Genomic DNA, 24,600 nt, shown 5'->3' on the forward strand with positions numbered 1-24,600 from the left:
GTCCTAGCCCAGGAAGACATATGAGAAGTCTTGCTGTCTGTGGTTGCTATGTATATTTCTATGGTGTTTACAGCAAATATCTTTCTTGAATCTACTTATGCTTCTGGAAATCATTCAAACTGAGCTTGCTCAGTTTAATACAATCATTAATAACATAGTGATAGAAATGTAGCCGTGTTAGTCTGGGGTAGCTGAAGCAAAATGCAGGACAATGTAGCACTTTAAAGACTAACAAGATGGTTTATTAGATGATGAGCTTTCGTGGGCCAGACCCACTTCCTCAGATCAAATAGTGGAAGAAAATAGTCACAACCATATATACCAAAGGATACAATTAAAAAAATGAACACATATGAAAAGGACAAAATAACATAACATAGTCATTCCACTGCTGACGTATCTTACTTGCCTAACCCATATCATACTTTAGCTTTTCCTAGTCTGTGTGACTGTTACTAGCAATTCTTTTCTTCTAGGACAATGACCCTTATGATAAACAACCAAAATATCCTCCAGAGAACAGAAGAGATAAACGCAACAAAGGGACAGTTGTATTCTCCAACATGTTTATAAAACTTCCTGTTTGTGTAAAAGTAGATTATTTGACATTTGATGTCTGTTTGTCCCTGGCAGGTTGTGTGGATCACAGCCACTTTGCCTTACGTTGTATTATTTGTATTGTTAATCCATGGAATCACATTGCCTGGTGCATACAATGGAATAAATGCTTACCTTCACATAGATTTCAGAAGGTTAAAAGAAGCCACGGTAAGTTCTCTCTTCCATCTTCGCTTCCTATAACGAAATAATAGCCCTCACAGAACCTCCTAACGATTGTCTGAGTTAGAGATGGAAGCTGTCATTAAATTGTTAGTGTTCATTTTTAAAATGATGTATTTATATTTCTTGGAACATAAATATTATAGTAGTAACTCCAGGGTGCTCAGTTCCTGACTTTCTGCTAGTGGAGGAGAGCAGCAGGGAGCTGTATCAGGATGGAGCCACACAACTCTGGTCCCTAAGAAACTGTACAACTCTATCATGAGGTGATGCAAAGACAAGATGCATCAGCTGTTTGCAGATGGAGAGCCACTGCATGTTGGGAAAATAGTTGGTCAAATCTGGTTGTTTTCTGGGCCTTTACATTGAGCAGTTGCTAGTAGATAATAATGATCAGATGGGAATGAAGATATCCAAAATAGCGCTTTCCAAAATAAGCTTGCAGTGTAGACGTATCCTTAGAAGGAAGAGGAAGGAAGGCCAAGATACCTGTTGTGTTATTCGTTCTGCAGAATTCTTTCTGCAATCCCATGCTGTCTCGTTTGACATGTTGGTGCGCTTAATTCTTATTTCTGGGCCTCTGGGAGATTTGATGGCTGCCGAAGAACCAATTCAGGGTGTTTCTGCAAGAGCCTTTGAAGTACTAACATTTTTCCCTAGTGAAGAACAGCAACAAATAATAGTCACAAATAAATGGTGCCGTTCTATACAGGCAGTTCCCAGGTTACATCAATCCGACTTAAGTCGGACCCCTAGTTACGAACGGGGGGGGGAGGGCGCAGCTAGTGCGGGGTGCCGCCTTCCCTGCACCGGCTGGGCGCTTCCCCCCAGCAGACCAGGGAGATGCAGAGCTAGCGCCCCCCCCCCCCCCAGCAGACCAGGGAGACGCGGAGCGGCTTTTCTCGCCACGGAGGATGCGGGTGGCGGGACCGCCGAGATGCACCGCGGTCCCGCCGCCCGCGTCCTCCACGGCGAGAAAAGCTGCTCCGCGTCTCCCTGGTCTGCTGGGGGGGGAGGCACAGCTAGTGCGCTCCCCCACCCCCCAGCAAACCAGGCTTTTCTCGCTGACGCCTGGGGTAGAGCACCTGGGGGGCTGCCGGGTTGACCCCACAGCACCGAGGTGCGGCGCTACTGGACCAACCCAGCAGCACCCCAACTGCTCTGCCCCAGGCGTCCCCAAGTCAGCCACTGCTGAAACTGACCAGCGGCTGACTACAGGAAGCCCGAGGCAGAGCTGCTCTGCCCTGGGCTTCCTGGAATCAGCTGCTGATCAGTTTCAGCAGCGGCTGACTTGGGGACACCTGGGGTAGAGCACCTGGGGGGCTGCCAGGTTGGTCCCACAGCGCCAAGGGTCGGCGCTACCAGACCAACCCAGCAGCACTCCAGCTGCTCTGCCCCAGGCGTGTCTGATTCAGCCGCTGCTGGTCAGTTTCAACAGCGGCTGAATCTGGACGCCTGGGACAGAGCAGCTGGGGCGCTGCCGGGTTGGTCCCCGCAGCGCCGCACTTCGGCGCTGCGGTGACCAACTCGGCAGCACCCCAGCTGCTCTACCCCAGGTGTCCCCAAGTCAGCCGCTGCTGAAACTAATCAGCGGCTGATTCCAGGAAGCCCGGGGCAAAGCAGCTCTGCCTCGGGCTTCCTGTAGTCAGCCGCTGGTCAGCAGCGGCTGAATCGGGGACACCTGGGGTACAATATGTACCAGTTCCGACTTATGTACAAATTCAATTTAAGAACAAACTTACAATCCCTATCTTGTACGTAACCCGGGGACTGCCTGTAATATGCTTTGCCAAGCAATCAACAGCCTTTGTGTAAAAGGCATAAGGTTCCCTCGTACCAAAAATATACAGAGCTCACTACTGCAAAGTGTTCAGCTACTCTTGGGAGACTTCCATTGCCAAAACACCAGCACTATGCAGGATCAGACCCATCAAGAATACAGATAGAAATATTGCTTAGAAGAAATCTTAAAGGAATATAGGGCCCACATGAATTCCTTGCTGATAGTTCAGTAGCACAAAGCTTGATTCTGTTGGCTCCATTGCACAAAAAGCAAGCGATTCATTTAAAAATCTGTATAAATGTCAGCTGTACTTCTTTCCCACGAAAGGAACATCGGTGAGTGATTAATAAAATCAGAGTCATCAAGTATTCTAGGCCAGGAAGGAGGCATTTGCTCTTCTGGACGTCATAAGATGTTTCCTGAATACTACATCATGTCTGGGGATTCTCTTACTACTTCCCCTTCCTCTCTGTATTGTGCAGTAATATTGCAAGTTCAGACATGGATGAGAATGTGTAGAAACAAAAGTTATAATAATATAAACAGGAAGGAATCTTGAAGTGAAAGATGCAGCCTCTCAGAATTTTTTGTATTGGTACATACTTTGTGTGTACCAATTCAAATACTATAGGATACAGTGAAACTGGATCATGCCATGAGTCAGAAGTAACACTATTGAAATTAGTAAAAATAACATCAGTGTAAGTTGTGGAAGAAACTAGCTCCATTGTCTCTTTGTTGCATCCTGTTCGTTATTACAAGAAATATTTTGCATGGAACCTTGACTTTTTAGTGACTCCAGTTTTCTCCTGCTTGTTCCTTATCTCAGTCTGCACAGCAGTTAATGGAGATAACACAGGAATATTTCAATCCACGTTTCAGATTTAGGAAGGCACAAAAGCACATGCTTAATTCTGCGTCCATGCTTAAATCCATCCCTGTACAGCATGTGCTCAGTCACCTTAAAGCTAAGTGCTTTTTAATTGGAACAAAAAAGCAGAACAAGTGTAAGCAGCTACAAATCCCATGATAGGATGTATTCAAAGTAATAAAGAGCCAGTGACCTATCATAAAGCAATACAAGTCCCTTGTGGAGTTATTATGCCATTCCCAAATATAGTTTACTTTTAAAATCTCCTAGGCTGTGTCTAGACTGCATCCCTTTTCCGTAAAAGGGATGCAAATTAGACATATTGCAATTGCAAATGAAGCGGGGATTTAAATCCTCCCTGCTTCATTAGCATAAAAATGGCTGCTGCTTTTTTCTGGCTCGGAGCTTTGCCGGAAAAAAGCGCCAGTCTAAACTCATTTTAAGAGGGATAAGGGATCTTTCAGAAAAGGCTTTATTTTCCGAGAGATCCGTGTCTAGACTGGCGCTTTTTTCCGGCAAAGCTCCGAACCGGAAAAAAGCAGCAGCCATTTTTATTTAAATCCCCACTTCATTTGCAATTGCGATATGTCTAATTTGCATCCCTTTTACGGAAAAGGGATGCAGTCTAGACACAGCCCTTGTGTTTAGATTTTGTTGAACTTTTCCGGCAAGTGAGATGCTGAGTGCTACTAGCACCAGCAGTTGATATCAATACATCGTAGAGTTTTTTGCTCAACAAACACTCTAGGTAAAATGTCTCAGAGGGGTAGCTGTGTTACTCTGTATATTTAAAAAAAAGAATTGTCCTGTGGCACATTATGAGACTAACAAACTATTAGCTTATAAGATTTTGTGGGTAACACCTACTTCATTCAGATGAGTTGTAGTGGAAAATACAGAACCCAAGGTAAATATAACAGCAAAAGCAGTTGTCAATTGTAGGGCCTGTGTTAATGAAGCTAATTAAGGAGGGTGGATGTATTCCATTCTCTTGTTCAGAATGGTTCAGCTGAAGTTGATAGTGGGGTGGAAATTGTTGAAATCCCTGTGGAATTCTTCAAGAGTTTTCTTCCCGTGGGTCCATATGATTAAGGTGTCATCAATGAAGCATAAGTAGAGGATGGGTGCTAGGGGACGGGAGCTAGGAAAAATGAATTTTTTGCATCCCTAACCTTTCTTCACATCTCTAATCTGAGTAAACTCCATTTGTAGAGAACAACTTCTTGCTTCTGTGGAAATTCCTCATGATCCAAATCCAATTCGAATCAGAGAAAAGACTTCCATAGGTTTCAATGGGCTGTAGCTCACACCTTAGGTATGCTGCATTTTACTGCAGTTCATCATCATGTTCCTCTTGGGCAGGTGGAATAGGTTAATGAGAGTGTTGGGTGAGAGTTCACTATTGACCCAACACACCAGATGTAGCCTAGAATGCTGATAAGTTCCAGAGTCAGAGGGAACTTTCAACAGCCAAGTGAATGCAGTTGGACTAATTTATGATTTTGGATGGAGAACACATGTAATTTGGGGGTGTTTTAGCCTGAGGCTACATTTGGCAGATTCAGCTAACCCCAAATGTTCTGAGTCTGAGATGTACTGAGTACCCTGAACTTCAATATTTCTTGGGATCGAGCCATGAGCTTTTGATTTCTCAAAGTGATACTCAAGGGAAGAGAGATTTAAAAACCTTCATAAAACAATTCAGAAGAATTCCTCTGCCTATTCAAGCTTCTATTGTAAAAGTCCAGACATTGTCTTCAGACCTGGCCTAAATGCAGTCTAAGGATACGTCTACACTATGAGAATGATCGAAGCTGTTGCTGTTGATCTTCCAGGCTTTGAATTAGTGGGTCTAGTGAAGACAGCTAAATAGAACTGAGAGGGGCACTCTGGTCAATGCTAGTAGTCCTGTTTCCACATGGAGTAAGGGAAGTCGAAGGGAGAGTGTTCTCACTTCAACTTCCTGCAGTGTGGACAGCGCCAAAAGTCGAGTTAAGGTACTTCAACTTCAGCTATGCAATTACCGTAGCTGAAGTTGTATATCTTAATTTGATCTTGTCTCATAGAGTAGACATACACTGAGTAGATGGGATTTCATGACTCTCATAGCCCTTAGCCCTTCAAATGAATGGGATTTGAGAAGGAATATTTTGCACAAGTCACATTTAAAGCATGTGTATCAGACTTTGGCATCTGGTGGAAGAAAGCATCATGTAAACTGCAATTACAGTCGCTGCAGTAAGTGCTTCTGTGGGAAAGGAAAACATTCCATAACTCCTGATCTATTGACGACTTTTATTTCTGACTGTGCAATTCAAATTAACTAAGTGAAAGTGAGAAATGTATTGCCTCAACACAGCAAATACATTGATCAGTCATTTCTGTACCCTATGGAAGTTCAATAAACAATCAGCATCCCTGTAGTACCACTCTGTGCACACGTTAGGTTTTGGAGTTGCTTTAGTGTTTGCCACTGTGTTGAACCACTCCAGTCTGTGGCTGGATCCCAGGCTTTGCTTCTTGATGGGCTGGAGAATATTGATGGTTCTGTAGTAATGGAGAATGATCAAATATTATTTCAACAGATATCCATGTCACATCACTAGACTTGCTTTTAAACTGAGCTAACCCATTTAATTATTCTCATCTCTTTATGCAGGTATGGATTGATGCAGCCACTCAGATATTTTACTCTTTAGGAGCGGGTTTTGGAGTTTTAATTGCATTTGCTAGTTACAATAAGTTCGACAACAACTGTTATAGGTAAGAGAATCTATTTCTCATTGCCATTTGATAGTGACAATTGATTTTAAAAAGCTTTAATTTCAGACTCATTTTACTAGAACTCTGATACCATGATTCCAATAAAATAGCTGAGAAATTTGGAATGTAATCTAATTTTATGTATTTATTTCTTTATACATATTTCACAATTGAAGAACTCTATTTCCATGTTGACACTGGATTTTCTTCATATATATATATATAATGCTAGCCAATATAATATATTTCAGATTATACCAAATTGCTCAAGAGAGTTAAGACCAAAGCAGACTGTGAACAGCTTCAAAAAGATCTCACCAAACTAAGGGTGTGTTTACACTGCACCGTTATTTCAAGATGACTAGCATTATTTTGAAATAACAATGTGAGCGTCTACACAGCCATTCTGTTATTTCAAAATAATTTTGAAATAACTGACAGCTTATTCTGAAATCTGTAAACCTCGTTCTATGAGGAATAAGGTGTGTGTAGATGCTCTACTGCTGCTATTTTGAAATATCCTCTCAACAGGGCCATTCGAAGTTATTCCTCGTCAGTGCCTCCTCGGGCTTTAAATCAAGACAGCACATCAACATTAGGGAAGCCTGCCTCAGACTAATTTTGAGGCTTCCCTGCAGTATAGATGTGCTATTTCAAAATAAGATATTTTGGAATAACTATTCCGGAATAGCTTATTTTGAAATAAGCGTGCAGTGTAGACGTTCCCTAAGTGATTGTGCAACAAAATGGCAAATGAAATGTAATGTTGATAAATACAGAGTAAAGCACATTTGAAAAAATAATCCCAAATATATATATACAATATGTTGGGGACTAATTTTACTACAACTACTTGAGAGAGATTGTGGAGTCATTGTGGCTAGTTCTCTGAAAAAGTCTACTCAATGTGAAGTGGCAATCAAAAAAGCAAATAGAATGTTTGGAATCATTAAAAAAGGGGTAGAGAATAAGACAGAATATCTTATTGCCTCTATATAAAAGACAGAGAATATCTTATTGTGTGCAGATGTGGTTGGCTCATCTCAGAAAAGGTCAACAAAAATGATGAGGGGTTTGGAACGGGTCCCATATGAAAAGAGACTAAAAAGACTTGGATGAAGAACCATAGAATCCTAGGGCTGAAAGAGACCTCAGGAGGTCATTGAGTCCAGCCCTCTGCCCCAAAGCAGGACCAACCCTAATTAAATTATCCCAGCCTGAGCTGTGTCAAGATGGGACTGAAAACCTCTAGGAATGGAGATTCCACCACTTCCCTCGGTAACCCATTCCAGTACTTGTCAGTTTAGTAAAGAGGAGACTAAGAGGGGATATGATAGAGGTCTATAAAGTCATGACTGGTGTGGAAAAAGTGAATAAAGAAAAGTTATTTACTTATTCCCACAATATAAGAAGTAGGGGTCACCAAATGACATTAATAGGCAATAGGTTTAAAACAAACAAAAGGAAGTTTTTCTTTACTCAGTGCATAGTCTACCTGTGGAACTACTTGCCAGAGGATGTTGTGAAGACTAGGACTTTAACAGGGTTCAAAAAAGAGCTAGCTAGATTCATGGAGGTTAGGTTCATCAATGGCTATTATCAAGGTTGGTGGGAATGGTGTGCCTAGCCTCTGTTTGTTTAGAAATGGATGACAGGAGAGGGATCACATGATGTTTACCTGTTGTGTTCCCTCCCTCTGTCGCACTTGGTATTAGCCACTGTCAGCAGACAGGATACTGGGCTAGATGGACCTTTGGTCTGACCCAGTATGGCCATTCTTATGTTCTTAAGTTCTAATACAGCATTTTTATAATATAATAAAATATATCAATTTTATGTTATAGCATATTACATAAGTAACTGATATATTCTATTTATTAATTATTATTATTATTATTATTATTTAGCCGTAGAAATTATACAATTTAATGTGCATCAAACTTTGCTTAATTACGGTTTTTAATTTTGACGGGCAGTCTGATTTGGATATGACCTAAGCCAAAACTGGAACCAAACAAACCCAAATTACCTTTTACTAAAAACTGAACATTAAGAACATATAAAGTTATTGACTCTCCTGTACAAAAGTACAAGATCAATTTTAGACTTTAGATAGCTGTGTAAACTGCCATTAAATTTGTCTTTCACAAGTAGCACTAGAAGTGAGAGAATATGAAATGAAATCAGATTGGTCCACAATCCCAGAGCAGCAGGAAGATGTTCAAGGTTAACAGATATGGTAGTTTTAGCATTAAATCCTAAAGGACTCTTATGTTTTAGATTACCTATTTGTGATTTTTTTTTTCCAGTTGGCCTTGATTCAGCAAAACACATAGTTCAAGTTCAACAAGTGTACACATGATTTGCTGAACCACGGCCATAGTGCACACAGGTCCCAACCAGGGTTGGAGGTCCCATTGTGGGAAACACTGTACAAACAGCAAGAGACAGATACTGTCACTTTACATATTAATGCAGGTTATTTAAATGTGTGTTCTAACTGTTCTATGCTTGTCTGCTACACTCTGATTGAAAATATCTACAGAATGGAGCTAAATGAAAAAAAAATGGGATTTTGAAAGATTTTTACCAAAGGAATACTTTTTTTGTACAAATGTTAAATAAAGTATCTTCCCGCTACTTTGGCTTGTTTGATTTTAAAGGACTCATGTTCTTAGACATTTCATTTGCCTAGTGTTAGTGAGTGTATAAACTTTTGTGAGTCAAACTGACTAGTCTCTTTGAAATGCCCAAGCTAAGAGAAGTGTAGAAATCTCAAAGAGCAACAAGTACATTCTAAAATGTCTTTTAGGTTTAATAATTCTTTGCTTGTAACCCAGTTTAGGCTTGTCACCCAGTTTTTCAAAAATTTGGATTTGAATCCAGAATATTTTATTGGAAAAAGAATAAAAATGGAGTTCCCGTAGTGTAGCCCGACCAGCGGAATATGCTGGAGTGACTGAAAATACCTATAATGAAAAGCATCCAAGAAATCACTGCATGTTAGATAGTCTTGGGTTGGGTATTAACTACTACCTACAGTAGCTCCCTTTAAAATATCTGTTGGTACAAGCTAGGAAGCAAAGGGCTTGGGGGTGACTGTAGAAACAGCCCTGAGTGATGCATAAGCTGAGCCATCCCAGGAGGCAGCATGTTGGAGACAGACTTCTCAGTAATAGTGCCACACTGCTTCCTCCTACTGTAGATGTGTAGTAGTTTGCCGCTGGTATAGGCTGGGCAGTAGGGTAGAACCAACACTCTTCCTATTCCCCACTTTTCTCCAGCAGCCTGCCCAGAAGGGGAGAAAGTGGATATGAAGCCCATGTAAGGGTATAAGGAATCCTTAGTCCTTGCCTGGGTCTTTAGTCTAGTCACAGATCTCACCAAAAAGGCTTGCACAGACCTGCTGTGACACTTGAATGCTAAACTTGGTATAGAAATATTTAGCTTTCCTCATATTTGCTGGAATAGAGTAGTGATACATATTACCATTAAGAGGAAAATGGGCACTTGCAGTGTCTTTAACAAACATGCCTATAGCAGCCTCTATAATAGACTATATCATTTTTCGTTCACTGGGGTAGTCTGTTGAATGTGTTCAATTCTCTGAACACAAGGCCTGATCCAAAGCCTCTTGAAGTCCATGGAGGGATTTCAATGAACTTTGGACCAAGCCCACTGTGACTTTAGATTCACACGTGTGTGTTCATGTTAGGTGACATTAATATGGGTAATGTTGTAGCAAAACTGACACCTTAATAATAGCTGTTCTCTAAAGTGGCAATCGCAGCATTCTACAATTAGATTAACATTAATCTTATAGGTTTCTAGGAAGCCTGCCTTTAAGATGTTTCTGACATAATTGTTTTATTTTGGATCCTGAGTAAATTTGCCATGAAACAGAAAAAGAAATACTCTGGAACTTTAAAAAAATGCCTTCGGCAATACCCAAAATTACATTACACTGTGCTAAATTTATTACACTTGTCTTATGTTGTTTACCAGAATCACTCTTGCTGTATTGTAGAGTGATCTGCAGTGTTTCTAAAATATTATGTTTTATCTTTAATCCTGTAAACAAGCTTCAATTCAAAGACAATTGACACTTCAGTGAATCCATTCTTTGGTAAAGTACTGTGGAGTATGTCAGTGACATCTTTATTACATTGGCAAGGCTTTATTGAAGTAGAATTAAACAAATGTAAATTGGCATTGTATTTCCAAATACCGGTAAAGGGCATGATTCATCACTACATTACTCCAACTGTTTTTTGTCAGATGAACTCCATTGAAATCTATAGTTATGCAAGTATAAAACAGAGGCAACACAGAGTGCAACGCAGCATGTTGTCAACATCTGTATTTTGCATGTAACTGTTTCAGTTTTAAAATGTAACTTATAAGGTAAAGAGTGCAGTTGATCATGCAAATGGAAAAAGCTACTTGCGTGTGTATGTTCTGGAATTGAGGAAAATGATAATGATCTTGGTCATACTATTTCACATGAACTTAGCAACTTTTGTCTGAAAGGAGTCTTAAGAACGTTAAAAATACGTAGACCTGAGCTACTCCTGCCTTATATACACACCCCAGTACAGGAATACAGCCATGTCATGGGTGCAGTGAGCTAACCAATGGCAACAGATGCAGAAATTTCTGGTGAAGGCAAACTCTATCAGTAACAAAAGCATTATGGTATGACTGACAACCCCAATTTTAAAGGCCTTGTCCAACAGTAGACTGCATTGTATCTGCTTCTAACACAGATCTATTTTGACAGCCCTGTTGTAAGTTGTTCGATTTTAATCTGGGGGTGGGGGTGAACATGAAGTCTGGATATTTCATACTTGGGCATAATGAAAGCATTATGAACAATCTTCTCTAGGATGGAGTTCATGTCATGGCAAAAGCCAATGAAACATGTTAATTACATTTTTCATAAGGCTTGTTGTTATTGCCACTTGTACGATAATGCCCAGTTGGGCAGTTGGGCCTACTGGTCAGAGTCATAGGGATTGCCTGGCCTCGGGGTTAACGCAGACCCAAGCTAAAGTTAAGGATCAAAGCCAAAGGACAGCCATGGGTGTAAATGGGAGAAGACCAAGGGTGAGACACAAGGGTCAGAAGATGAATGCCAGAGACAATGGACTAGCAGGAGACATAGCAGGAGAGCTGAGCTGGCGGTCAGAGCCAAAGGCATTAAGGATGGGGAAAGGCAAGAACTGAGGTAGGAACAAGATCAGGCTGGGCATGGGCAGGCACAGGCTGGAGGGGAGAAAGAAAAGGCACAGGAAACTGTGTTCAGCACAGCTCACATGGAAAGAAGCTGGCAAGTTCTGGCCACTACTGGGCCGAGATGTAGATTAGCTCTGCTACCCCCAGCAGTCAGGAAGTACAGCCCATGAGGCAGGGCAGCTCCTGGTAAGGTCAGCTATGCCCAGCATGTTGCTAGGAGACTGACCTGCTGCAAACATTCACAATATTGGGGAATTATGTTTAAGGTTGAACTTTCTCCCATGCTCTAGAGGCTGTATTAATTACCGTACATTTGCATTGGAGAGCTGGCTAAACTTAAAAAAAATATACCTATGAAGGGCACGTTTGTCAGAGAAAAATTGAACAGAGCAGTTTCCAGCAAACAGCCTGTGAGGTATATTGCAGGTGTCATTATGAGGATGACAGCTTTGCAAAAGGCAGTGAGTGATATAAAATCTTGCTGTTATTGATATTTAACAATGGAGAGGAGGGAAAACATTCTTAGGCTCTGACTCCTGCATCATACTATTAATTAAATGTCTAACAAATTATGACCACTGTCATATTATCAATGTTATGATCATTAAAGTAGGCAGCACAAATAAATGCTAGAGCTAGTACAAAAGGGGTGCAGGGTGGGAAGGGCCAATCTCCTTTTCTGTAAACATTAGGAATTTCAATAAAAATTATCAATGAAATTTTGAACTTCAAAACCATGTGACCAGTTGTGATACATGCATTAAGACAGGGGTGACATTCCAAATTAATGTTGACAACTATGGCCAGATTTAATCTTGACATAAATGAGCATAACACTATTGGATTCAAAGGAGGGTTGTTTGCTTATTCTAGAGCTGAAGCTGGGCATATGGATTTGTGGGTCCTATCATTGAAAATATATATGCAAATAGCTTCTTGCACACTGATTAGCATGAATACAAAGCACTTTCCACAATGCCCTGGCACTTCCGGCACCTCTTCCTTGGGGGCTAAAAACACCAACACCCTGTACCCATCTGTTCCGTCCATTTGCCTCTTTCAATGCTCACCCCTTGAGCATTGTCATTGTGGAGCATGCCTTGTCATTGTGGAGCATGTTCTCAGTTTAGGCCATGTTCAAAGGATCCCATCCGCGGGCCACCTGTTGAGCCCCACGTAAACCTAAACCTCACTGCGGGCCACAAGAAACAGGCTGCGGGCTGCATGCGGCTCACAGGCCACGTGTTGAGTAGCCCTGATCTAAAACAATAATAGATTAATAGTAAAGTTATAAGCATTTTTGTGAAATTCATGATTAAAGGGATGGTTACCTCTTTATATTCTACAATGATGCTGGTTAGGTTATATTCCAATCTCAATGAGGTCCATGGGAGTTTTGTCATGGATTTCAGTGGGAGCTGGATAAGGTCTTTCCATGCATCTTAGCTGTAATGTCTGCTTAACTGGAAGAATTGATGGACAGATTCTATGCCATACCTTGAAAATGGCATCAAAGTTCACTAAATTGTATACCAGATACTGCCTGAAAACATTCACAAGAGTTTATAGATATGGATTGGTATTTGCTAATATTCCCTTCACAGTCCAGTCTTTCTTTCACTTCTGCTTACTTCCCTGTTCCATTATTGCTGCCTCACAGGCCATCCTAGAATTTAATATAATTTTTAAGATTTTTAAACGCAGATTAATTTCAAAGCAATTAGGAAATAACTGTGGGTCTCTTCAGCACAAGATGTTGGTATGAGCCTTTGATCATCAGGATGATTACTTGATTGGCATGTTTCTCTTTTCCACCAAAATCTTATTAACATTATAATACAATTCCTACATACTTCCTAACGTGTTTTTCACGATTGTTCTCTCTCTCTCTCTCATCTATTAGGGATGCTTTGCTGACCAGCACAATCAACTGTGTCACAAGTTTCATCTCAGGATTTGCAATTTTCTCTATACTGGGCTACATGGCTCATGAGCACAAAGTAAAAATTGAAGATGTAGCCACTGAAGGTAGGAAGTTCATTTTACCAACAAATTAACCTCCTCTTCCACTGCTGCCCTGCAAGCCTGTTTATATTCATCTCATGTGAAACCAGACAAAGAAGCCTATCTACAATTAGGCTGCCGACTGGGGGGAGGGTGCAACTGCGTCAGGGCCCAGAGCTCCTGGCCACTATCACTGCTACTCAGGCCCCTTAAATGGCTGCCAAAACCCCATGCAGTGCGCTCTGGGCTGCTCTGAGGGCTGGCTGTGGAGGGAGGCACGGTGCATTCCAGGTGGTGCTGCACCGAGCCCACTCCTTCCACCCAAGTCCCTACCCCTTCCGAGAGCACAGAGCCATGCCCCCTTCATCTTACCAGGGGCCTGGCAACTCTGTAGGCCCCTCTGCCTACAACAGACCCAGTTGTGGACCTGATTCAGCAAGCTACTTAGGGTATGCGGACACTGCATTTGGGAGCATGTTTCTCAGTGTGAGCAGACACGCACACTCCTTTGCTTGAGCTATCACTCTCAAAAGAGCAGTGTAGCTGTATAGAGCACAGGGGGTAGTTTGGGCTAGTCTGGGTGGGTTTATATTCAGGCCAGTTGCCTTGGGATCTGCCTGTGCTAGTCCTGGCAACACTTCAGTCTTCAATGTGCAAAGCAAAGCTGTCGTGTGTCTGTCCGTTCACGCTGGGAAGAACAGCAGACTTTGAGCATGTGAGTTGCCTCATTGAAGTGACCTGAATGGGACCACTCCAGTGCTTGAGGGCTTACACGTGCTTAAGCATTCTATTGAATTACAGTCTATACAGGATGTTCAATGGTCCACACTTTAGTGAGTTGAGGGTGCTCAAACCTTTTCTAGAAGCACGTAACACTTGAAAGGGTCAGGTCTGTACTGAACTCATGCATACACTATTGAGACAAGACTACTGGCTGGCTCCAACGGTTTCTGCCTAAACAATGTTCAAATATGACTCACTCATACATAAATCCAAAGTAAATACGTAAGAAAATCAGGGTTCTGGTTATGATTTGAGGCCCAGTCCCACTGAGGGACTTAAGCTACTAACTCCAGATTTAGGCACTACTATGATCCATAATCCCTAGCTTCTAGTCCTTGTTTGTCAGGGCTGGGAAACAGTGACAGGGGAGGGATCACCTGATAAGTCCCTGTTCTATTCATTCCTTCTGGGGCACTTGGCATTGGCCACTATCAGAAGACTGGATTCTGGGCTAGATGGGTCTTTGTTCTGACCCAGTATGGTTGTTGTTATACTCTTATAAATCCCTGCTCGGCTGCTCCTAAATTCACTCAGTGCCTAAATTTTCATTAAAAAGTTCCCTTGGGGCCTAAGTTTCTACCTCTGGGTATGTGCACTGCTGCCTCAGTCAGGTATCCAGGCACCAGTCTGATGCCTAAGCCTTAGTGCCATCCCCAGATCAGATGAAGATAGGTATTTTCCTGCCTAGTTCCCTTGCAGGGCCCAGTCCAGACACCCAACTCCACATAAAATGGCAGTGGAGTGAGTGGAAGGTGGCTTCCCTTATAATATTTAGTCCAGGAGTTAAGGTATTCAAATGATTCAGTTCCTCCCTCTGCTTGGGGAGGGGAAGGAATATATATTGAGATGAGTCTATTTCAGTCTCGCTTAGAAAGATTCCATTTTGAACTTTAATAAATAAATAAATATTAATTGGACCAGATAAAGAGCTAAGCTAACTTATTAGTTGCAACACAATGGTACCATTGTGTATCTGGGCCTGAGTCTCTCTTCAGTTTGTCTCTTGCTTTTCCTAAAAACAGGTCACCTGTCACTTAAGTTTGGGATTCTTAATCTTCTTCCTGTTACAATATCACAGGTGCTGTTTGGATTCAGGCATGCACATGCCACTTTTGCTACTGTACTACAAAGTCTTCTGTCTCACAACAGAGTCAGGACTCTTATAAGGATCATGGTGCCCTAGCAAATTAAATGTTAGGAGCTCATCCATAAAAAGAATGGGATATGCTTTTAAAAATGACTGCACTAAAATGGTCAGAGTCAAAAAGTGACAGAGTTAAAAAATTGTAACTGTTTGTGTGCACAATATTCACCCACTGGCCATAAACAAGTTTAGGCTTGAAATTAGAAAAAGGTTTTTAACCACCACAAAACTGAAATTCTGGAATAGCCTTCCAAGGTGAAAAGTGGGGGCAAAAAATCACAACTGGCTTCAAGACTGACCTTGATAAGTTTATGAAGGGTTGGTAGAATGAGACTGGCTTACAATGGCATTCCCATCTGTGACTGCTAATAGCAAGTGAAAGGCCAATGATGGGACAATGGATGGGGAGGGCTCTGAGTTACGATAGAGAATTCTTTCCTAGGTCTCTGACTGGTCGTCCTGCCCACATGCTCTGGGTCTAACTGATTGGCATATTTAGGGTCAGGAAGAAATTTTGAAAGACACTTTTCCTCTGCAGCATGTGGCATGGGTCACTTACAGACTTAAATTAGTGTAAATGGTGGATTCTCTGCAACTTGAAATCTTTCAATCATCATTTGAGGACTTTAAGGTTATGGTCTATTACAGGAGTACTTGAGTAAGTTTTTGTGACCCCCAAAATGCAGGAGGTCAGACTACGTCATCATGATGTTCGCTTTTGGCCATAAAGTCTATGGGTATATCTAGACTACATGCCTCTGTCGCCAGTGGCACGTAAATTAGACATATCAACATAGTCCATGAAGCGGGGATTTAAATATCCCCCACTTCATTAGAATAAAAATGGCCGCCATGTTGTGCCAGCTCAGCTGTTTGTCAGTACGAACTGGCAGTCAAGACGGGGATCGGTTGGCCAGGAAAGCCTTTGCCAACCGATCTCTTATGCCTCATGCAATGAGGTTTACAGGATCAGTCAGCAAAGGCTTTCCTTGCCGACTGATCCCCGTCTTCACTGCCGGTTCATGCCACCAAACAGCTGAGCCGGCACAGTGCAGCAGCCGTTTTTATTCTAATGAAGTGGGGGATATTTAAATCCCCACTTCACTATGTCGGTATGTCTCATTTACATGCCTCTGGCGACATACCCTATGAGTCTAAGTCATTCAGATACTATGGAAAGAGAAACGAATGGAAGAATCTAGACAGGTCAAATCATGTTTTCATTAACATTTTTATAAGTTAATCAAGTTCCTCATGCAATAAGTTTCCTCTTGCTTTTCAGGTGCTGGATTAGTTTTCATTCTTTACCCAGAAGCTATTTCAACCCTTTCAGGATCAACATTTTGGGCAGTGGTGTTCTTCATAATGCTTCTCACACTGGGCATTGACAGTTCTGTGAGTATCTTCCATGCCTGTCATTTTTCCTTTAATAAAGTTCTTTGCTAATAAGGATGGCAGCACCAGTCTGATTCCACTAGGTTTTAGAAGCTGTGCTCTCACTGTATCTGTTTTCATAGTTAAGGCCAGTATATCAAATAGCATTACACTCAGCAGTTTATTTAATCTCAGATTCACAGGATACAAAAGGCTTGGGAAGGGCCATGTACTTTATGAAACATGATTTGGGGTTGGGCTGAAGCAGAAAAAATGATGCCACTTTAAGGATAGGATACTGCATCACTGACACTAATGAGAATGTTACCATTGCTACAGCAGCACATTCATGGCCCAAAAATGAAGTTGGAAAATGCACAGGAATAAGATGCTGACCTGCACTTCGGCAAGGCCTACCATGGTCCAGTACTGTTTGGTATCAGTGATTTCCACTTCTTATTTCCCACAGCATCATAAATGATACTCATGAGATAACGACTGAGAACAGCATTAATTATATCTTTGATTACCTAGATATGAAATTGTTTGAAAGATTCTTTCTTTACAATAGTCCCGTTACGATCATTTAAAAAAAATCAATATCATTTACACCAGGGATGGGGAACCTCAGGCCGGGGGCTGGATGCGGCCTTCGGCTTGCCTGGATCCAGCCCCTGAGGTTCAGCATTAGGGAGCTGGCACTGGCACTCCAGTCCCCTCCAGCCCCCACCCATAGGGCTGGAGCACACAGAATCTGCTATTTTGGGCCTTCCTAGGCTGTGATGTGCGAGGGGAGTGCAGGGATTATTTTTTTCCCAATTTGCATTGATCAACATTAAAATTCATTTGCCATTTTGTTGCCCAGTTAACTAGTTTTGTAAGATCGTTTTAAAACTCTGAACAGTCTGCTTTGCTCTTAACTATCTTGAGCAGTTTAGTATCATCTGCAAATTTTGCCACGTTCTCCAGATCATTTATAGATAGCTTATAGATAGGGGCACCACTAGTTACCTCTCTCCAATCTGAAAACTGACCATTTATTCCTACCTTTTGTTTCCTCTCTTTTAGCCAGTTATCAATCCATGAGAGGTCCTTTTGGACAAGGCTTTATTTTCCGCAAGATCAGCATCTAGACTGGCGCTTTTTTCTGGCAAAGCTCCGTGCCAAAAAAAAAAGGCAGCCATTTTTATGCTAACGAAGTGGGGGAGATTTAAATCCCCGCTTCATTAGCAATTGCGATACGTCTAATTTACATCCCTTTTACAAAACCTGCTGCTTTTTCCCTGGGCTGCTTCCTATTTTGTCTCCTATCAAGCTCCTTCTTCACCCTTCTCTGGACATGCCATTCCCTTGGATGTCCTATCCTTGGCTTCCTCTTTTAATAGAATCATAGAGCACTAGAATTGGAAGGGACCATGAAGGTTATCAAATCAGTTCCTTGCACTCATGGCTGGGCCGAGCACCATCTCACTAAGCCCAGAGAGTAACTGCAAGTCTTCTATAGTGCAGCCCCCTTCTTACTCTGTTTCCTGGGATCATAGCAGCTTAGCTTTCTCCTTGCCCAGCTGGGCTTCATCATCAGTTAAAAGCTTATCAGCCCAGACTCTTCTCCAGGTGCAGCCTGTCCCATGGTTGGTTAATTGGCCCTTATCTCTAGTCAGACTCTGTGTGGGGTTGGCACACTACCACACAAGCATCCTGTCTCTTACCAAAAGAAAAAGTATTCCAGGGGACCATTCAAGATGAAATCCATTCGGTGCACTACAGCTACATCAAAGCCACGTCTGCCTGCTGCTCATAATTATTTACTGGTTCTATGCAAGTAACTGTGTGTTGTTTGCAGACCACTTTTCTTGATTACCCACTCTCTATGATGAGAGCTCGATCACCTACATTACATATTATTGGTTATCCCTGGTTAGATAACTGAAACCAGGAAAAAAAACAAGAAAAAAGAGGAATGATGTATTAATTTCCTTATTCATGCACAAAATCCTCTTGATGACAAATGGAGACAGTTTTCTGGAACTCCCCCAAATGTTTATGGTAAGAGAACATATTAGTGGACATATTAGTGGATAGTAAACTAAAGGGGTTAGGAATTAAAATGAATGTCTGTAACATTGTGTTTTATCAGCATGCAACCATCTCTACATAGGGCATTAACAACTGGAATGAACAAAGCACCAAATTAGGAAGCAATTCTGTAATGATAGGATGGAGCAGAGAATCTGAAGGCTATGTTCCCTTTCTATCATCTTTGATTCTCTCAAAGTAGCTGGGTAGTAAAACTTTATGAATATGAAAAATATTAAGCAACGCATTGAAGTTTAACTGTACAATTCCCATTAATGCTTGTGGAAGTCAGATGGATACAACTCTACACTATGCTTTAACATTTTACCATCCAGTGTCAGATTTACTCAAAGAATGTTTGCCCTCCCCTCTACAGCCCTCTGGTTTTAGAAGTGAATCATTCTCATACTATGGAGATTGTTCTCAGCAGCTGATTTGAAACAGAACTGTTGTTGTTCCCATCCTGCTGCCCTTCCCCTCTCCTCTCAACCCCCAAGGATTTACCAAATTTCTCTCCTATATGTAGGACATTTCTTCCATTGCTTCTCCACAATTGATGACCAGATTCTTAAATACATTGGCTTGTTCCTCCCTAGCAGGAACAGGGTTGGCCTTAGGGGTGGGCAGTCAGGTGGTTGTCCTGGACAAAGGCTTCCAGGATCACCAAATAAACAGCAGGCAGGGCTGGGGAGGATGCTGCTGGGCTATATATTTGTTGTATTTTCTGCTCAGATGACTGGGAAATACCAAAAATAATTTCTGCCCTTGGCAGCAAAGAACCTGGGCAGCAAATGTGACCCACGTCTGAGGCGAGGGGCCCCGCGGGCAAAGCACCTGGGCCCCTAAGAAGGATGCTTGGGTTCAGAAGGTATAACACGTTTTAAATAAAAAGAAGAAACTCGGTCATTGTTAGAAATCACAAAAGGAAATAGAGATGAATCTCAAACTTATTTATATCCTTCTGTTTGCGGGTAAAATGTCTCTCATTATTACTGCCTAACCTAGATTCCACTCCTTTTCCTTAGATGGGTGGAATGGAAGCTGTCATCACTGGCTTAGCAGATGATTTCCAAATACTGAAGCGGCATAGAAAGCTTTTCACATTTGGTGTCTCCTTTGGCACTCTCCTGGTGGCTCTTTTTTGTATCACCAATGTAAGTACTGCAAGGGTTTCCATTAACAAGTTAACTTAACAATGCAACTAATATTGTTAAAGACACCAAATTCTACCGCAGGCTGGAATTGAACTTTGTGTACCTGGAAAGTTCAGTTTTAACCCACATACCCACATGATAGTCTGAACATGATATTAAATGATACTGCTCCACTCCTCTTTTGTACAAGATAGTTATCTCTCAATTGATCTCACAATGATTCTCATCTATTATGCTTACTTCTGCTGTAGCTTCATCACCTGAAATGGGACTATGGTCACTACTTACTTTTCTGGGAGGAAGCGTTTTGGGGACAACACCCTTAGGCTTTGTCTGCACTTCTAAGTTTAAAGCAGTAAAGGTGGTGAGGGACCTCTCCCAGCGCTGTAGTAAATCACTTCCATGAGGGGAGTAGCTAACAGTGCTGTTTACAGCCTTTTTGCTCTGGTGCTTTACAGCTCTGTAACTTGCTGCTCTTGTTAGGAGTGTTTTTTCATACTCCTGAATGAGAAAGTTGCAGCACAGTGAAGTAGCAAGCCCTTGGGCATCTGAAAATTCTCTTTTAACAATGGCATAAGTTAATTCATCAATAGGAAAATTAAAATTACACTTTAGTATAATAATCCTATCACCCTTTCCACAAGCATGAGAATAGCTTGACAGCACAGCATAGTTACTAATACATTGGGTTGGATGCATTTCTATGAAGGAAACTTCCTGTTTAGGTATAGTTGGGAATAGGTGGGGGTGAGCAGATAGCCATTATTTTTCTGCTTTGTTTATGAAGTGTAATCTATTAGCAGAAAGTAATGAAAATGGTACCAATTACTGAAAAAGAAAGACGTTTTAAAGTTAACAAAATGCATTTTCCTCATAGTTTTTTGCTACAGTGTTTCATTAGCTAAAAAGGATTTTCAAAGACTGAAAGTAAGTATAGTAGTATATGAATAATACAGATAATTTATACTACTAATAAATATTGACCCTTTTTACATTATTCAACTTTGTCATCTAATGCAATGGACAGGCTATTTCCTTGCTCAAGGTTTTATCTTGGTTAACAGTAGGCTTGAACCAATGGGTTAGAAGAAGCATACTGGGTCACATCTTTAGCTAATCTAAATTAGTGTGACTTCAATTGTGAGATGCCAATGCAGACCATGTGAGACTCTAGTTCAGTGTTTACATTATGGCACCTCTGTGGCATTAAATTTTCAAATAAGCTAAACTGCACTGAATTTATCTGACATATTCCAATACATTAATTCATGTAATAGAAAAAGTTGATGTCAAATATGTACAAAGAAGAAATCAAATCCCCCGTGAGACCATAAAGATAAAACAGTCCACTGAATTTCTCCTTGAAAATCCTTGGGTATATTTTCAAAGCAGTCTGTTTTTTGTACATCTTTCATCAGTCTCCTTGCTGGATTTCTAAAATAAAGGCATTCAAATAATGAACAAGGGTGGAGCAAAATTTCTTACCTGAAACACCATTCAATAAGCATTCTTTTGCTTGTTCAGATATTTGCCATGCAGTTCATTAGGTAACCCTTGTTAATCCAAACTTTGGCCAGCTCTCCATAGCATATCTCCAGAGATGGTAACTGAGCAAAGCCCAGACAGCTGGCTCCATTGGTTACTGTAAATAGTCACATCTCTGGTATGAAATCTGTGTATGTTATAACAAGAGAAAAGCTAAACTATGTCTTTGTTAATTAAACAGTAAAATCATCATCAGATCTACAATATGAACAATATTTATTTTCTATTTTAAAAATTTAGAGATACTAAAAACAAAATCCTTACTAGGAACAGACATATTCCTAGTGGGTTTGTTTATAAATAAGATTGTTAGTATCTACCATGGCTGGAAGTTTTCTCAACTGTTTGCATGGGATGAAACAGTACGAATGTCTTAAAGTATTTTGTTTTGCTTCATTTCAAAACAATAGAGAGCACCATCTGCTAACAATCTCTCCCATTGTCTTTAATCCACACTAAAAAATGAGACATTCAATAGTTTACTCAAATACCAGTCAAATAAAAGAAAGTCTAATGCAGCTAAGAGTATCTGAAAAATGATTGTGCACAAATTTCACAGATGCAACATAGAGTTCCAAATCAGTGCATTTCAAGAGAATGTAGATGCCTATATTTCAGAGGAGAGAGGCTGTTTATGGAAGGTGCAATCCTGTTACCACACTTCAGCCACATAAAAAGACAAACCACGGCACAACCAGGGCAATCCCGATATATAGGGGAGCAGGCAATGGACACTTCTCAGCCACTTGTATGTACTGGGCTACTCTGCAGGACCACAGGGACAGGATATTGGATTCATGACTGCAGATTGGTTGGACCACACACCTGGTGTGGTAGCATTCGTATCCGTGACACACCTATGCCTTGCAGATACTTTGAGAAGCAACTCTATGCTAGGTATCATTTGGGCCCAATCCTGCAAGTTGCTGAGAAGTTCTTCAAGGTTCTGAGGGACCTCATCTCCCAATAAAGTTACTGGAAACTGAGGGAGCTCACTAGCTGAGTGCTCTAGAGGAGCTGAGTAAGGATACCATCTATTTTCCAGCTCCCATTTTGTAGGTGAGCCATTTACAAGGGTTGTGCATTCAATTGCACCATTTTCCATGTCATCCAAGGTATCTACTCCCTGATTAAACACACTGAAATTATATTCCTACATATCAGACCTCTGGTACCTGGAGGATAAACATGACAGAAGAATTGCAATGGTTTTAAGAGCTTTGATGAGCCCTGCTATTTGAAGTGTCTAAGTGGTTAATCACTCCCTGGTAGAGGGAACAACACAGAGCTGAGCTAGACAGGAGATCTGGTATAAAAAGTCACTTGTGAGGCAAACAGAAGTAGCTAACAGGAGAGTCTTGGACAGAATTGAGAGAGGGAGAATGAGAGGCTTCCCTTCCAGGTTCAGCTCTGCATGTGATTTTAAGATGACCAGTGATGGAACAGTTGTGGTGACCTGCAGCAGATGTGCCATGTTTTCTTTCCTGTCTGCAACAAGAAGGGACTTCCCTGTTCATGAAGTGCAAGTTGGTGGCATATCAGAGGAAAGTATTCTTCGGTTAGAGGGGCAAATAGAAATGCTACTGAGAAGGAGAAGTATTCCTAGATAGCCCTGGGGCCTGGTCTACCCTGGGCCCCAGGAAAAAATTAATTCTATCTTGCATGGTCAACTTTCCACGGAGCTGTAAAAGTTGATGTTCTTGGCCTCTGGGAGGTGTCCCACACTGCCCTGCAGTGACCGCTCTGACCACGACTTTGAACTCTACTGTTCTCCAGGTGAACAGAAAAAGCCCCAAGAAAAACTTAATGTAATTCCGGTGATGAGCACACCTCAAAGCAGGCAGCACACCTGACCATGAGTTCAAGTACCATGAGCTCCATGAGTTCCCAGGGTTGCCAACGAGTACCAGCATGGAGTGTGCGGGAGATCCTGGACCTCATTGCTGCGTAGGAAGAGGAATCTGTTCTCCCAGAATTATGAAGCAGCAAAAGGAACAGCGATATCTAAGCCAAGATCACAAAGGGCATGGAGGAGAAAGGATACACCAGGGATGCTCAGCAGAACTGAGTGAAAAATAAAGGAACCGAGGCAGTCTTACCAAAAGACAAAGGAGGTAAATGGATGGTCTGGAGCATCGCCACAAATATGCCATTTCTACAAGCAGCTGCATGTGATCCTTGAGGGGGCCAGGGGACCCAACCAGCTTCACTAGCCAGACTGTGGATTCCTCTCAAGACATTCCTTAGGCAGTCTTGGGCCACAATCTGAAGGACAACATGGTAGAGGAGAAGATGGAGGAGGGCAATGGTCAGCAGGTGAGTGGGGCATCCAAAGGTCACTGAGAGCCAAGAACCTTTTATAACATTGGAGCTAATCCCTTCCTCCCAGGTCATGTCAGTCTGTTGAGTTCACCATTTTTATCTTGCTAAAAATTGGTTAAGGCAATTGGATGTGATTTGTGGTGGCCACTTTGCCTACACAGTGTAGGCTTCCTGGAACAGCTTATTAATGTGTCTGTGCATCTCCATGCAGCTCTTGTAGAGGAACTCTTTCATCCTTCTCACAAGACTTTTTAAGGAGGCTGCCTTATTCCATCCTCCATAGCAGGATACCTTTCCACGCCAAGCCAGCAGTAGGTGGTCTAGCATCATTGCAGCACAAAGCCACGTTTCTGGTCACATTCAGTCAGCATCTCCTCCCTAACACTCTGTATGATTCAGAGAAGACTGATATCATGCCTAGCAACCTGGATGAAGCAAGGGAAGCTATTAGCTGATGCCCCCTGCAGTAAACCTCCATTTGCCCATCTTGAATAAAGTCGCACTCCCCTCACAAATGGGGAGTGCCAACACTTGGATACCATGTGAGCCCCTGCTCTGCTCTGTTGTCATGCCTGGGCCTCCACCCCCTCCCTCCTGCAGGGCTTGTGCCCCAGCCTGTCCCTTACCATGCTTGCCTCCAAACCGAATCCAGCTGCTCCCCTGAGTACCTGTTGCAAAGAGACCACCTAAAAGCATAACTGTGGCCTCATACATAATACAACCCTATTGTCTTTCGACCAATCTTCCTTCTATTTGATCAGATTTG

At 41.8% G+C, this 24,600-nt stretch overlaps 1 protein-coding gene across 1 annotated transcript in view; it reads left to right on the forward strand.

Annotated features, from left to right (window-relative positions):
* SLC6A2 (solute carrier family 6 member 2) overlaps positions 1–24,600 on the forward strand; it is a 113,877-nt gene that overhangs the window by 45,867 nt on the left and 43,410 nt on the right. The window contains exons 5-9 of the mRNA XM_014572550.3: positions 634–768; positions 6,094–6,197; positions 13,336–13,460; positions 16,646–16,758; positions 19,839–19,967. Of these exons, the coding sequence (XP_014428036.2) occupies positions 634–768; positions 6,094–6,197; positions 13,336–13,460; positions 16,646–16,758; positions 19,839–19,967 (606 nt within the window). The remainder of the gene's footprint in view (positions 1–633; positions 769–6,093; positions 6,198–13,335; positions 13,461–16,645; positions 16,759–19,838; positions 19,968–24,600) is intronic.

This window comes from Pelodiscus sinensis, chromosome 12, assembly GCF_049634645.1.
Source record: "Pelodiscus sinensis isolate JC-2024 chromosome 12, ASM4963464v1, whole genome shotgun sequence".
NCBI lineage: Eukaryota > Metazoa > Chordata > Testudines > Trionychidae > Pelodiscus > Pelodiscus sinensis.